Below are 14,640 nucleotides of genomic sequence, written 5' to 3' on the forward strand. Positions count from 1 at the left end.
TACAAGACACGGAAAATAGGTTTCCTTATGCTCGGAGTATTTATGTTTACATAATTCTTCTCTCGTCTTGTATGCTTGGCGACATTCATTACAGGAATGATGTGAATGGTCTGAGACTAAATGGTTTTGTTGTGCCTCTTGTGTTGCAAAAACCGAATCACATTGTAACTAAACAAAATTAACATTGTAATGAAAATATTTTCTTGTTAACATGTTCTACTAATAGAAATTAGTTTATTTTAAAATATGTTGTACTAATGGTTTTATTTATAATAAATGCGTATTTATAACTTACGGGACACGTAAAAACATTGACATTACTATGCTCGGAGTCTTTGTGAGTACGTAAATCTCTGTATTGAGAGAACGTTTTGTCACAGTAATTACACAAGTAACATGAATGTCTTACGCGTAAGTGTGTTTTTAGTTCGTTTCGTGTCATACATCTGTATTCACAATTCTAAACAAAAATAACATTATAACGGAAATGATATTTTGGTAACATAGTCTTGCTACTGTAATCCGATATATTTTAAAGCATGATAAACAAATGGTTTTCTTATACTAATTGCGTATTTTTTATCACTTACGGGACAGAATAGAAGGACATCTTTATGTATATCTAAGAGATGCTTCACAAAATCGTCTTCCGTTGAGAATATTTTGTCACAGGAATCACACAAGTAACCTGAATGGTCCTCGCGTATATGGCTTATTAGTCTGCTACGAAGTATAAATGATTTTTTGCAACTCTAGACAACAATAACATCATAACGGTAATATTATTTTTTTAACATGTTCTGCTGTAATCCGCTATATTTTACGCCATGGTAAATGGTTTTCTTATAAGAAAAGCGTGTTTATCACGTACCTGACATTGATACTTCCAATGATATTTTTTTCTGTGGTCATATAATTTTGTTTTTGATTCGAACTCTATGGTACAATCCTCACACTTGAAAAACTTTTCTTTATGTCTTAGTGTATGCCTGTTTAATTGTTCTATACGTAAAAATATTTTATTACATATCTAAAAAGAAAATCAGAAAATAATATTTTGTTAACATGTTCTGCTATTGTAATCCAATATATTTTAAAGCATGTTGAATAAATGGTTTTCTTTTAGTAAATGCGTAATTTGTTATCACTTACGGGACACTTATGATTGGGTACATTAGTTTCGACACATTTGTGATCATCTAATTTTTGTTTTGTCAGATATATTTGAAAACAGTAAGAACAGAAGTAAAACTTATGGGCAGCAAGCACATGTTTTTTTAGTGCGCGTGGATTTACGTATACTTTACATATCTATAGACAAAATAAACATCATAACGGAATTATTTTTGTGTTCACATAGTTTGCTACTGTAAACTGATATATTTCAAAGCATGCTAAAGAAATGGTTTTCTCATGATAAAGGTGTGTTAATCACGTACTTTACACATATGTTTACTTTGTGGATGATTATCGCGCATGTGTATTGCTAAAGTAAAATTTGAATTGAATATTTTGTGACAGTATTTACACGACACACTTGACTGGGTATGAGTTACTTCATGTTTTCGTAGATCACTTATATTTTCACATATCTTGGTAAATAACTAAACAAACATAACATTGTTACGAGAATAATTTGTTTGTCAACATGTTCTGCTAATGTAGACCGATATATTTTAAACCATGTTGCAAACATGGTTTCTTCATGACGAACGTATTTATCACGTACCTTAGATGTAACCATTTCAATGTCCTTTTCTGGATGCTCTTGACGTATGTGTGTACATAATAAATTCCTACTTTGAAAGCAAACACTTCTTTCTAACTTTCTACAGTACTCACACTCAAAAACATCTATTTGTTTATGAGTGGTTGCGTGATCTTCTAGTTCAGATCGTTCTTTAAATTTCTCGTGGCACCACTGAACAAAAAATAACATCGTACCAATATTAAAGTTACTATTCCCATGTTTTGATTATAGTCACATTTATTGTACATGTAAAATAGTATAGTGTTTAATATTTTGGACAAAGTGTTCCTACGAAAAAAGTAATTTTCATCACTCACTTTACATTTATAATAACGGTAGCTTGAATGCGTTTCTGCAATATGTTTGTCTAAATCGTCGGTGCATGTAAAAACTGAGTTACATACGTTACAAGATATGCGAGTTGAATGAATTTCTTCATGAATGATTAGTGCATATTGTGTTGCAAATCTCNTGTCACATAGCTGATAACAAAAATCATTGTAACAATAATTATTATTTTAGTCTGTCAATATATTCTATTACTACTGCTAGTATAAACCGACACAATATATTTAATATTTTGAACATGTGTTGTACTTACGATAATTGAGATTTTTTCGATACTTACTTCACATAAATAATTATTAGCTGGAATTTCTTGTCGACTAGATGAAGCAACTGATTCCATGGTAGGAAAAAAGTAGTAACAGTAATAACACAATACTGACAATGACTTGTGAAGAGTGTGTGCTGAGTTGAGAGACTTACGTTAAAATAATGTAGAGCACCTTTTATACAATATTTTACTAATAATGTTATACAAATCATACACAATAATAATTATAAAATTCAAATATAAGTATTGATTACATACAATAATACATAAATTAACAGTAACGTAAAACTATTATTTTAGTTTAGGTTACATTTGTATATTGTATATGTGTTGTAAGTCAAATGCTCTGTTAAGGTTGTCGCAGAAATGTGTTTTATCCTGTGTAGCTGATACAACTTTTGTCTTACGTGTTTACTTGTGTCGTTATTTTCTTGTCCGAATAATTATTCGTAAGAATTTGCAGATTGGAAACTGTTACAAACTATCGCTTTCTTGAGATAAATAAGTAGGTGTTGTAACAAATACAGTTTTATATACTGTATAGAGATAACTTTGAAATATATCTTTGTATCATTTCTCAAGTGAGACTGAAATGTAACTAAATTNGAAATAGTAAACGTACTACATATTATAGTATTTACTTATTATTTTTAATAACTAACAGCACATATACGAGTTACAAAATTCTCACCTGAATCGATACTTGAAGTGCTTGTCCTATACCAAAGTAACGAACTTTATGCGAAGAAATACAAAGAACGACTAAAAGGGTCACACGTATCTTTCAATATCACTGCTTACGTCTAAAACGCAAAACAAGAAATAAACGCGAGTCTTCGCAAGGTGTGTATCACATTTTGATACGAAGTATTACAGTGGCCGATAAAATAGTGAAGTGCAAACTGGAATAATTTTTCTTGGTACGTTTAAGAAGATCAAAAACGAAAGTGTAAACAAATTGTAAAATGTGTATGTCAAGGAAATAAAAGGTATATATAAAAACTATGTTGTAGTAAAAATAATGTTATTTAATTATGAGGAATACGTAACTTGTGATCATGTTTGCTCAACACTGTGGACATAAAAAAATGGTAAATAATTTACTTTTGTTTCGAAAACATATCTAACGAAATAGCTGTAAGCATGAATAAGGAACTTGAAAGAAAAACTGGTTAGCAATTCAGTTTACTTTATTTGCAATCTTTCTTTTGATGGTTTATCATAAATTTTTATTTGTATTTTGTAATAGTAGAAAATAGGTTTATTTTCGGCGTAACTTACGCCAAATTTTTATATCTTCTTTAAAACATTTTCATGTTATTATTATTTAAAGCATTTTCTTCTTAAAAAGAAAAAATAAAAAAAAATAAGGGAATGGCAATAACAAGCTAACACCAGATGGTTAGCTTGGTAATCAATATTACCAAAAAACGTGGAAACGGTGATTTTTTTAATATATATATTTATCATTACATATTTTGTACACTGTGCGTAATTCACTAATCTTTCAAAAAACTGTGCAATACCATTACGTTCAAGGAAGGTTGAGTGTAGTTTATACATAGTTTAAGAATTATGAGCAGATATTGTTTTTCTCCTAGACTAAATTCATCGTATGTTATAAGTAAAATTGTCATATTGAATGTGTCTAAATTCTTACTTACTTTTAAAACAATGGTCACATTTATTATAGAGATGCAATTATTGTATCTCGTAAATTAACAGTTTTGTTTTCATTGCAAATTAAATCGCTGTTGAATTTAAGGATGCAGAAGCAAAGTTTGAGGAAAACAAATATCTTACTATTACTAATCTGTATGTCTATTAACGTTTTCATCTTATACAGAAAAAAAAAAGATTTGCTAAACTAACAAAACGGATAGTTATTAAATAACGAAAAAAATTAGCTAGACTTATTGAGATTTTTTGTTTTACTACCGAAACGTTTTGTTCAACATACGAATAATTCGGTAAACTTAGCAATTTTTTCTAGCTGGTCAAGGAAAATTGTATTTTTTCGTATAGATCGACAAAGTATGACTGATAGACCGATATGTATTTATTACTATTCTAAATAAATGATTTGAGGCATGCGTGTTTTTTCCTTATGATACATAGAATACGGTTTTATCTGTATTTACGAGTTTTGTGCATTTTTAAATACATCTCTGTCGTGAGTATTTTTCTTACATTCACCCGGTAAGAAAATCTCATCTTTGATCTAACATGCGTTGGTACAGTCTTATTGTTTATAACAGAACGGAACAGAACCAAAGCGTATGTGACAACGTAGTTATTCGCACAGAAACGTGTACATCGTGGCGCTGGACTGGAACACATAAAGCGCGCCCATAACCGGCTTCTCTTCGACTTTCTCTTCGGATAACATTCAGGCGGTGTTTTCAAACGCGAGCGTCAACTTTTATGCGATACAGAAATCAAGAAACATATTAACGCCACGTTCATTTTATCGTCAAGCTTCCTATCGTGACAAAATTTTGATTGGTTGCTATTATCTTTGATAATATCATACAATTATCTTAACTGAGGTATTTATGTCGCGACTAAATAATATCATTTGGGATTTCGATAGTTATCGCGTGACGTTTGATAATTCATATATTTGTTATTCATATTTGTATATTGTTGTCTCAACACTATCAAAACCAACTCGTCAAAATGACTCGTCAAATGGTTTTCAAACTTCTTTAATTGAAAACAAATGATTTATTGAGTTAAATATTGTCTTTGTTCGCGATTACAAACTTTTATTTGAAATAAACTGAAAATCAGATACACATTCAACATCGGTAGTTCTGGTGTTAACAAAGCGCTGAAGGTGACGAAAATAAAAAAAAAAAATATATAAAAAAAATACTTTCTCGTACACGCGCGTACAATGTCAACACCCTATCAAGTGTCAACATCCTATTAAGATTCCTTATCGATACAATTCGTCGTATATCTGTTGTTGTACATCGCTTTCACGTTTAGTAGTCGAAGCGCGCGTGATGACTTAGTGGAATTAGAACATAATTACACACTGTAGTAAGCAAGAAAATTGATAAATAAATTCTAATAAGCGAGATTAACATCGGCAATAAAAATCCGACGTTCGGAAAAAGAGCGAGTGATGCGCGTTGAGTGATGTGTCGATGGTTCGAGAGAGTGGGTACAAAATGTACATAATCGCGATATAAATAATATAACGGTATATAATTCCATGTAAGAGATGGGCGTAGGCTTGGCCATTACCATGCGCGCTGGTATAGACGCGTCTTCTCTCGAGAACGACTGGGATTCATATTCGCGAGCAGATCTAAACTTAGTAAACTGGATCGTTCGGACCTTCGCTCGCCTTTTGCAAAATTGATCTTAATTGTAAAGAATCGCAATTGCAGTCTTTCAATGAGAAAAACAAATTTCGTTGCTTATTCCTTTATTTTTGGTAAATTTAAAATTGATCAAAACAATTAAGAGGCTTCATTAGTATTCAACAAAAAAAATTAATTAACTCAGTATTACATTTTTATTATATTATTGATATTTTCAATTAATAATTTTTCTTTTTTTTTTTTTGAATGAATTTTTACAAATTATCCAGCTATTTGTTTTACGATATGTGTGATTTGATGCTCTCACTCCAATATTAAAAGAAGCAAACTGCGTTTCAATTCCGAGAGACTGGCGATTAGAATTTTAACGAGTGCGTGGGGCAGAGAGCAGAGCACAGTTGTAACGGCCTGCTTCTGTTGGGTCGTATCGTCTGATTATAGGGCGACACCTTGTCCCACTTAATGACGCCGATGCCGCTCCGACAACTTTGTAAAGTCTCTCTAATTAGTCGCCCACGGCGAAGTACGACATATCGGTCGTTCTCCTCTCGCGAAATCCTCGTTGCTTGACAGTTTATACGCGATATTTGTATTCAATTGCGATTTTCACTCGCTCCCGGCGGTGTTTTTATCGCATTTACGCAAATCGTAAAAATATACAACGCTATAATTTCTTCGATATAACATACGTATTCAGTATGTTGTTATTTCGATATTAATTCGATCTCTGTCTCTCTTAAAGTGCGAATATTATAAATAGTAATTAAAAAAACGCGCGCGTGCAGATTGTCGTCGAGATGTGTTTTCCGGTAGGGAAGTTTTCTCGCGGAAGAGAGACACACACACACACACAGAGACCCACACACGCACGTATAATAAGCAACCGCGGTCTCGTATATATACACACTGTCCAGAAAGCTATCGCGATACAAAACCGCACTCGCACGGGTATTATAGACATCGTGCGTATCTACACAGTGTATATACGCGTTTTACGCGTTCCTCTTTTGATCGTCCGCTTCTCTCGCGGAATTGCGGAGGCTAGTTTCAGATGTAGAAGATCGCGCGATGGCAGCCACACCGCGCGCATAAATTAATCCTTTGTTGCGCGATCTCGGAGCAAAACGTTGCCTCTTTCTCTCTCTTTCTCTGCGATTTCTCGAGAGTTAAATATAGAAAGGATTTCTTTTTTTAATGTCAAGTTTTTTGCTCGGTTTAATTCTTGCTTATTTCTTATGTTGAAATTATTAGAGTTCTCGTCGGACGTCAATAATTATCCTTTCTTTCGTTTCGCTTCCCCCGACTTTGTGTTCCCGACATTGCACAAGCATCCGGAAGCGGCGGGCTTTCTTGCCGCCTTGATACATGGTTACATGTATCCGCTCGACTCAGGTCAAGCGTGAATCTAACCTACTGGTATTACCGCGTCGGATTTATCTCAAGAGATCGCTCCGGATTTTACTTTTCAATACCGACAAAAAAAATGACGTTTGCCGCGTCGCGTCGTTTCTATACACGAGCATATACACACATCCCTTCGCGGTACGCGACGCGATAACGACTTAATCCGTACTTCCGTTCGCGTCGATTCTACGTGACTTATCAAGATTACGCGCGCCGCAAGATATATCTCATTAGACCGCGCGTATCGTGTAACTATATATATATATACTTATATATACATATATATACATATATATATATATGTATATACATACATATACACGTTTTGTTTAATTTTTTTTATTTGAGACCAGAGAAATATACAAAGTGCTGTCTCACTTATTACAATTATAGTTGCATATATTCGTAAAATTTTGTAAACACCGTGGTTGTAAATTTAATTTGTAAATAAATAAATTTTCTATTAAAGAGTCTTTTGTACAGACTTAACACAAGTAATAAATTAGAGTTAACGCAATTATTGGCGGCTTGGTATAAAATTTGTTATTAATTACAAAATCAAATGTGTACGTTTCGATCTTTGATTCAAATTCTTCTCGTTACAAATTAATAATACACGAATGAATGCATATTAAACTAACAAGATTTATTTTGTCAATGTGTTCATTTGTCACTGTGTCAATTTAAACACGTTTAAATAAATAAAAATATATATTTCGCACAAACACACTGATCAAACAAATTTTTGCTGGTTTGATGTTACACTAGCTGCTGAATATTAATTAGTAAATTATAATTTTAATTATAAATTCTTCTTCTGGGTATATGTATATTAAAAATAAGTAGATACAAAAACAGAGTTTGTGCGCGCGCGCGCGTGATATGAGAGAGAATTATTATAAAATCGTAGATCCTATCTCTCATTACCATATTCCTTACTGCATTTCCTTATTCCTGACATCGCACAGGCACCCGGAAGCGACATCGTCTCTCATAGGATGATACGCCAGTTAAACACTTATCTCAGGTTAGCCGCGAATTTAATCTGACGAGATACTTGGGATTTATTTTTCGTCTTACAACAATGCAAAGAAAAATATAAACACCGTCGAAAACGACATTTTCACGTGATTTTTGATCGAAGAGAAAGTTTATGGTATAAAGTTTCCTGGTTTTATTTTTTCTGTTGACATTAACAATCAAATGACAAGATTTCAGATTTCTCATTTTAAATTACAAAAATGAGTAGTTTTATATTAACGAGAAAAAGGTCTGAAATATGAAAAATCTTTGTATTTGAAAACTGTTTTTGTTTCAAGTATTAAAATACAGAAGAAATAAAAAAATAATAAAAGATAAAATGTTTTTTCGAAAACCCGTCAATTTGACGAATGTCACTAAACTAGAACTAGGATATACATTGAACTCTTGTCCTACTAAAAGAGAGCATATATCATAAAAGTTACAAATCCTTCAAAGTCGATATGCCGATATCTCGCAGAACCGTGACTAAATTTTTTTTAAACGACAAATATTTTTTTTTAAAGCGTTGTTTGTTTCTTGCTCTCGGAAATCTAATCTCGCGAACGTTCTTCATTGACGGTTGCGCAATTACAGGCTATGAAAATCGCATTTCTTGTGGGTTCCGTCTTGCAGCGGTACTTGATTACTTTTCGTTAAGAAACCTCAGTGGAGTCCGCGTCGAGGTGACCTAGTGAGTGACTGTCAGGCGAAAAATAAAACATGCATGCATTGTGCATGCAAGTTCATGAAAAACAATATAAGAGACACATCACGTAGTTTTTCAATTTATTATCGCGGTATAGAAGTTCGTCTCTTTCGTCCAACGGAACTTTAATTTTGGTATTATCGCACATTTGCCACGGAATAACAATTACAATATTTCAAATTTAATAAAACATTTGTTGCAAAAGAGAGAGAGAGAGAGAGAGAGAACCGTTCGCTTCCGTTCCACATTACAATGAAATACGATACAGGTACATTGCGTGTTACGTTATCGCCCGACGTCAGAGCTCGTTAGGTACTTAATCTCATCGAAAACCATACTCCTCTTCGATCTTTCTCGTCAAACCGCGGTGTCATTACGCGTACTCATTTAAATTGCACCAATTAACGGCACAAACTAGCTAGTTTTTTGCGACGAAGAAAACCTCTTCACGCAGATTCCACGCTCGCATTCCGTGTAATATGTGCAATCAGGCTCGGATTCACCAACAGGTACATTTGCAAGAAGATAAAGATTTCTTCGTATTTTATGATGTTCTCGTCGTTACGTCAATGACAAGAATTACGCGAATACTATAACGATTCCGTGAAATCGCATCAAAATTTTTTGAAAAAAAAAAAAAAACGCAATAAAGTCCATCCGAATTAATGTAAGAAACGCTCACAAATGCAAATCGCAAAAAAAATGACCAAAGGCCTGTTGTTGACGAATTTTGTTTCTTCGTAAAAATCTACCGTATCTCGAAATCGGGAGTCAAGGCGGTGGTTCCACATTCAACATCCTGACCCAGTGAAGCGGGTTCTCCCGCCATGGTCTCTCCCCGGTTTCCCAAGTGTGGAGAGAAGTCGACGACTCACGGTGCATCGTTACACCGTAGGTCGCGACTTGACCCACAGTCTGAAACACTCTCCGCGCGAGCACACCAGCGTCCTCTCCTCTCTTGTTGTTCGATCGCTCGAGTCACGGCGCGCCTAGGCCGCGCCAACCGAGGAAGAAGAAGAAGAAGAAGAAGAGAGACGAGCAGGTCTCTCGTTGGAGAGGCGAACCAAGAGAGGCGATGTGCTGCACACGTGCACCTCGGGGCATTCGCGGGTTGGCAGTCGGCTCTTGAAAGCCGCCCGGTGAATGCCTCACGTACGCTCTCGTACACGCGTTTTTTTATCAATCTCTCCCGGCGCACCTAGGGGTTCGTGCCTGGCGGCAGTGCTGGCAGAATCCTTCGCGTCAAAGGAAGGTATTATCGAGAGGGAATCTCTCCCACGTGTGAGGGAAGGGAGGGGGAAAGAAGGGAGAGCACCGATAATTTTCACGGTTGTGTCCGTAATGCGCAGTGTGTTGAATGTTTATGCGAGCAAGTGCCAGCAACAGACGAAGAAGAAGAAGAAGAATAGAGTGAGAACGGTGCCGAGTGCGATTTTTAACACACTGGGATACTAAGCAGTCGCTTCGTGTCGTTCTTGCGACACGCCGGTTGGTGGTGATTTTAATGCCGCGGATGGGATTAAATTGACGTCTGCTGAACGGAACGCGAGAGAGAGAACTCAATGGGACTTCACAGCTTTTGTGCGCGCTTTGAAGCATTTGCAATTGTTCTTTGTTCCAATCTTCATATTGCAAGAGCGCTACTAAATATTTGTGTAGGTGTGTGGTTTTTTGTTTCGCGCGCTCACAATGCTGCGCGCGTGTAAACGTGAGTAGAGATATCTTACACATATATAATTTCTGTATTTTTTTCAATAAATTGAATATTACCGAGTGCAAGAGTTTTGATAGAAAAAAATAGACCGAGCAATTTTATGAAAAACTAATTTAATTTACATTTTTCACGAAGTCAGAATTTTTTTTTGCACTCACCTAATATATATTTCGTATTGTACATTAAATTATATAACATTAAATTATATAATGTTTTAAACAAATTTACATTAATTATTCTCCATATTACATCGGTCAAAATTAATGAATCAACGTTTAATTAAAATGTTTCGAGCAAATTTATATTAGTTGTATCTGGGGTCTGACATTGAACCTAATTGTTTCGACCTTAATTAACTCTGGGAAGATGTAATATGAGGAGAATGCACATATTTCGTAAGAACACGTTAGATAATTTTCTTTCATTACACACATACACGGACGCGTGCGTATATAACGTACGTATATATTTTTATTGGCAAATAGTGTTTTTATGTGTTTCTAAAGGAGGATAAAAGAAAAATTATATAAAAGAGAAATCGGACATTTGTATAAAGCGGCTATTATGATAACGGTCTCTCGGCGAGTTTTTCGCGCGTGTCAGTGGATCACTAGGTTTTTCCAATAACGATTTTCCGGTAACATGCTTTCTTGGCAATTTGATTTGTCGGTACCGTTTGTCGCGAGTGACAGCGCAAAGAAAGCAACGCAAATACGGAAGTTTAGAACGCGCAGTTTAGACACTCTCGAGAGAGCCAGTTTTTTTTTTTGTTTTTCTTTATCGAGCGTTGAGGCAAATTATATGTAATTGTACGCTTGGTTCTCTTCTCTCAAGCATTCGAAATCGATATACAATAATCGGTCGGTTAAAGGTTAATCTTTAAATTAAATAACGAATCTAATTCGAAACACACTTGACAGCTAACGACTTGATTTACGCGCGAATAATGGAAGGAAGATAAATCGCCGCCGCGCTTAGCGCGCGCGCGCGCGCGCACATACACACACATACATTCACGAGTCACTCGAAATAATCGCGAGGCTCCGTTACGCCGACAAAAAAATGGTCACGATCCGAAGAACCGAGTGTGATAGGACGCGCGCGAATATTTTGAAAGTACCGCATGTATATATTCTCTTCTTCTCCGTTAGCGCGGCTCGCCGGCACGTTGTCGCCGTGCGTGGTGAACGTGTGTGGGAATTTCTGAGACATCGGTGACAGTGACACTAATGACAAGAGAGTTTGAAGGGGAAAAAAACTCTGGTCTCGCACACTCGACATTACGCGCGATCACGTAGATCACGTACAAGATCACGCGAGCGATCTTAGCTATCGTGGGAAAGCGTAACCGCAAGAAACGACGGTGGAAAAATGTAAACGTTTGACGTTTAATAAAAACAAAAACTCAAAAAAAAAAAAAAAAAACAATTACTAAGTTATACGTACAATTCGCGGATAATAACGCGTGGAAATTCAAACGTTCGACAAAAGAAATTAACACAAAAGCTACATTGTAATTTACAGATAATATCATGTGAAAATACAGACTTGATAAAAAAACAAAAAGAATTGCCACAAAAGTTGCATATAATTTGCAGATAATAACGTGTGATAACGCTACGTGGTCCTTTCCACATCAGTATCAGATGATCACCACGAGAAACAAATAGTATAGTCAAGTAGCATCAAAATGTAGCTTTCGACGCGCGAATAATCGATGAAAAGCTATAACTTCATAACAAATTAAAGACGATTGAAGGGAAACTTTTGTGAGAAAAATCACTTTTATAAGAAAAAACTATACGTTTTACAAAAGATGATCGAGTCGGAAAATAATTTTGAGAATTATTTCTGTTGGATGCAATTTATCAGAAATAAAATATTTACGTGATTAACAAAAACAATGCGGAAATAAGAGAAAAACCACCACGTGAGTTAATTCCGAATGAGACACGCGTGGCTTTAAATAGATTTTCATTAGGACGGAAATTACCGCGGCGCAAAACATTCTCACATTAATGTCGCGAGTGTAATTTACGGACGTTTTATTCCGCGCGGCGCGTATATATAAAATCTTAATAAAACCCCGCATGTTACATAAAAACACGTTTTACTCATTTTGCCATTTGAGTAGGAGGCGCAGCAGCGCGCATTCGTTCATTCTCTCAAATGCTACTTTCGAGTCGTTTGCCTCTCGACCTATAATTACGCAAGTGTAAACACAATCGCGTAGCATAGAAGAAATGTGAGTAATGCGTCTGCCGCGGCGAGGAAGAGATAACGTAAGAAACAACGCACGCGGTTATGGTACGATTGTTCGTACGGAATCGAAAATAAAAACCGGATGTTAATGTCGAAAACTTCATCTTAATTTAACCTTCGCATCTTTTTCGTCCTTTCGAAACAACTCACAACAATCGTTACAAATTTATTTATGCAAAACAGAGGACGTTGTAATGGACACTTGAGAGAAAATGTCTGCGAATTCCCGCGAAAGGATTTTAATGCTTCGAAATTATTTTCAGATGAACTTTACGACTCAAAACAAATTTTCATTCGCCCACAGTTTAGTTTTTAGATGACACAAAAACAGTTCGAGATACATTATTGTGTAACGGATACGAATATTTGCATAAAACATTCGTTCGAAAGCAAGTCATGTAGAAGCGAACTTATAACGCGGAACTTGCGCGATCTGTTTCAGAAATCGAATTAAGGCGAAGAAAAAATCGTCGGTCCAAAAAGAATTATATAAATGATAGACCGCGATCGCGCGCGGATTCGCCTCCGGAGTTATCTCCCCGGGAAGGAAGATGCAAGCTATTACTTAAGTTGTTACACGAGTCTGACTGAAGGCCGGGGTCGTGGCACGCAAGAGATTCACGCAGTCCAGAATCCCACGGCCCTAATGATCGGTCATGCGATCAAACGCTAATCTTTGTGGTGCATGATGTGCTGCGCGCGTGTAAACAACTTCCCGACCGGAAAAGTTGCGTAGTCTCAACCGAGTTTCCGAGATCGGCTGCGTCGAGTGTAATTAATTAAGTGCGCCGAATCGATTAAAAAGTTTCACGGATATGTGCAACCGAACTTTTACAAGAAAAGAGACTGAAACTATGTCGTTAAAACGTGAACAAAACTACGATTTCGCGCTCAAACAGTGTCGAGTGTTCAGCGAAATGAATTTTTTTAAACTTGACTCATTTTTACTTCGTTCCGGTGCTTGTACGTGCGACGAAATATAACTTGCGGAACTTTCGAAGATAAGAAAAAAAAAAAAACGATGGGAAACACGAGATCGCAACCGTGTCGGCGAAACAAACCGCTCTACCTGTTCTATCTTATTCACCGCACGTGGAGCGTCGTGGTGGATCATCGGAAGGATCAGAATCGGTGCGACGATACCGACAGAGACACGGATCTGTCGTCGAAATGCAGCACCTGCAACGGTTGCGATTACCGACAGGACAGCCTGACGTTCGACAGGTAATGTGTGAAAATGTTTTCATACAATTTTCTAGTATTGGTTAGAAAGATAGTTGCTTTACCAACAGTTACATAAAGGTGGATGTGGTCTTGTATCGTAAACCTAAACTTAACATAACGACGCTAGATGTAGCTAAAAGGAGTCTGAAAAATCGCGCTTGTTTTCATAAACATAAACATAGAACGCACACTATTCTTCATACATTTTGCATTAATCACAGATGCTCTTATAAAACTTTTTTTTTTAACTTTTATTATACTACCACAACATAAGCGCGCGCTACGCGCACGCTATTGTTATTTTTATTTAACGTGTTGTCAGTGAACACAACTTGTCACCGCGATGACAGATAGTATATACGTCTTATAAACCATATAATACACATATGAGAAATGTCAGAAATAACGCATGAAAATCAAACTAAAAAAATAGTGAAAGAGAGAAGTGGAAAAACAACACGTGACTAAAGTCACGTAACAAGAAAAAAGGTAAAAAAGAAAATATTATATATATTATATGTAATATTCTATATCTATATATAATACACACACATACGCATATATGTATATATATATATATACCGTAATCACGTGACCGAAGTCAGT

At 35.7% G+C, this 14,640-nt stretch overlaps 2 protein-coding genes across 3 annotated transcripts in view; one reads left to right on the top strand and one right to left on the bottom strand.

The window, feature by feature from the left end:
• Nucleotides 1-1,122: 1,122 nt before the first annotated feature.
• Nucleotides 1,123-2,575, bottom strand: LOC109864124 (zinc finger protein 468-like). The gene is made up of 5 exons (XM_020445040.1): nucleotides 2,379-2,575; nucleotides 2,068-2,232; nucleotides 1,730-1,921; nucleotides 1,440-1,604; nucleotides 1,123-1,311 (listed from the first exon to the last, which is right to left on the bottom strand). The coding sequence occupies exons 1-5, from the start codon at nucleotides 2,436-2,438 to the stop codon at nucleotides 1,123-1,125; spliced, it is 771 nt and encodes a 256-aa protein (XP_020300629.1). The 5' UTR covers nucleotides 2,439-2,575.
• Nucleotides 2,576-9,766: 7,191 nt separating this feature from the next.
• Nucleotides 9,767-14,640, top strand: part of LOC109864075 — a 36,811-nt gene continuing 31,937 nt past the window's right edge. The window contains exons 1-2 of one of the 2 annotated variants that reach the window (XM_020444926.1): nucleotides 9,767-10,542; nucleotides 13,074-14,034. In XM_020444926.1, the coding sequence (XP_020300515.1) occupies nucleotides 13,832-14,034 (203 nt within the window). In that variant the 5' untranslated portion in view covers nucleotides 9,767-10,542; nucleotides 13,074-13,831. The remainder of the gene's footprint in view (nucleotides 10,543-13,073; nucleotides 14,035-14,640) is intronic. The other variant, XM_020444925.1, reaches the window with a different exon arrangement.

Source organism: Pseudomyrmex gracilis, unplaced genomic scaffold (genome assembly GCF_002006095.1).
Source record: "Pseudomyrmex gracilis isolate BER0280 unplaced genomic scaffold, ASM200609v1 scaffold_17, whole genome shotgun sequence".
NCBI lineage: Eukaryota > Metazoa > Arthropoda > Insecta > Hymenoptera > Formicidae > Pseudomyrmex > Pseudomyrmex gracilis.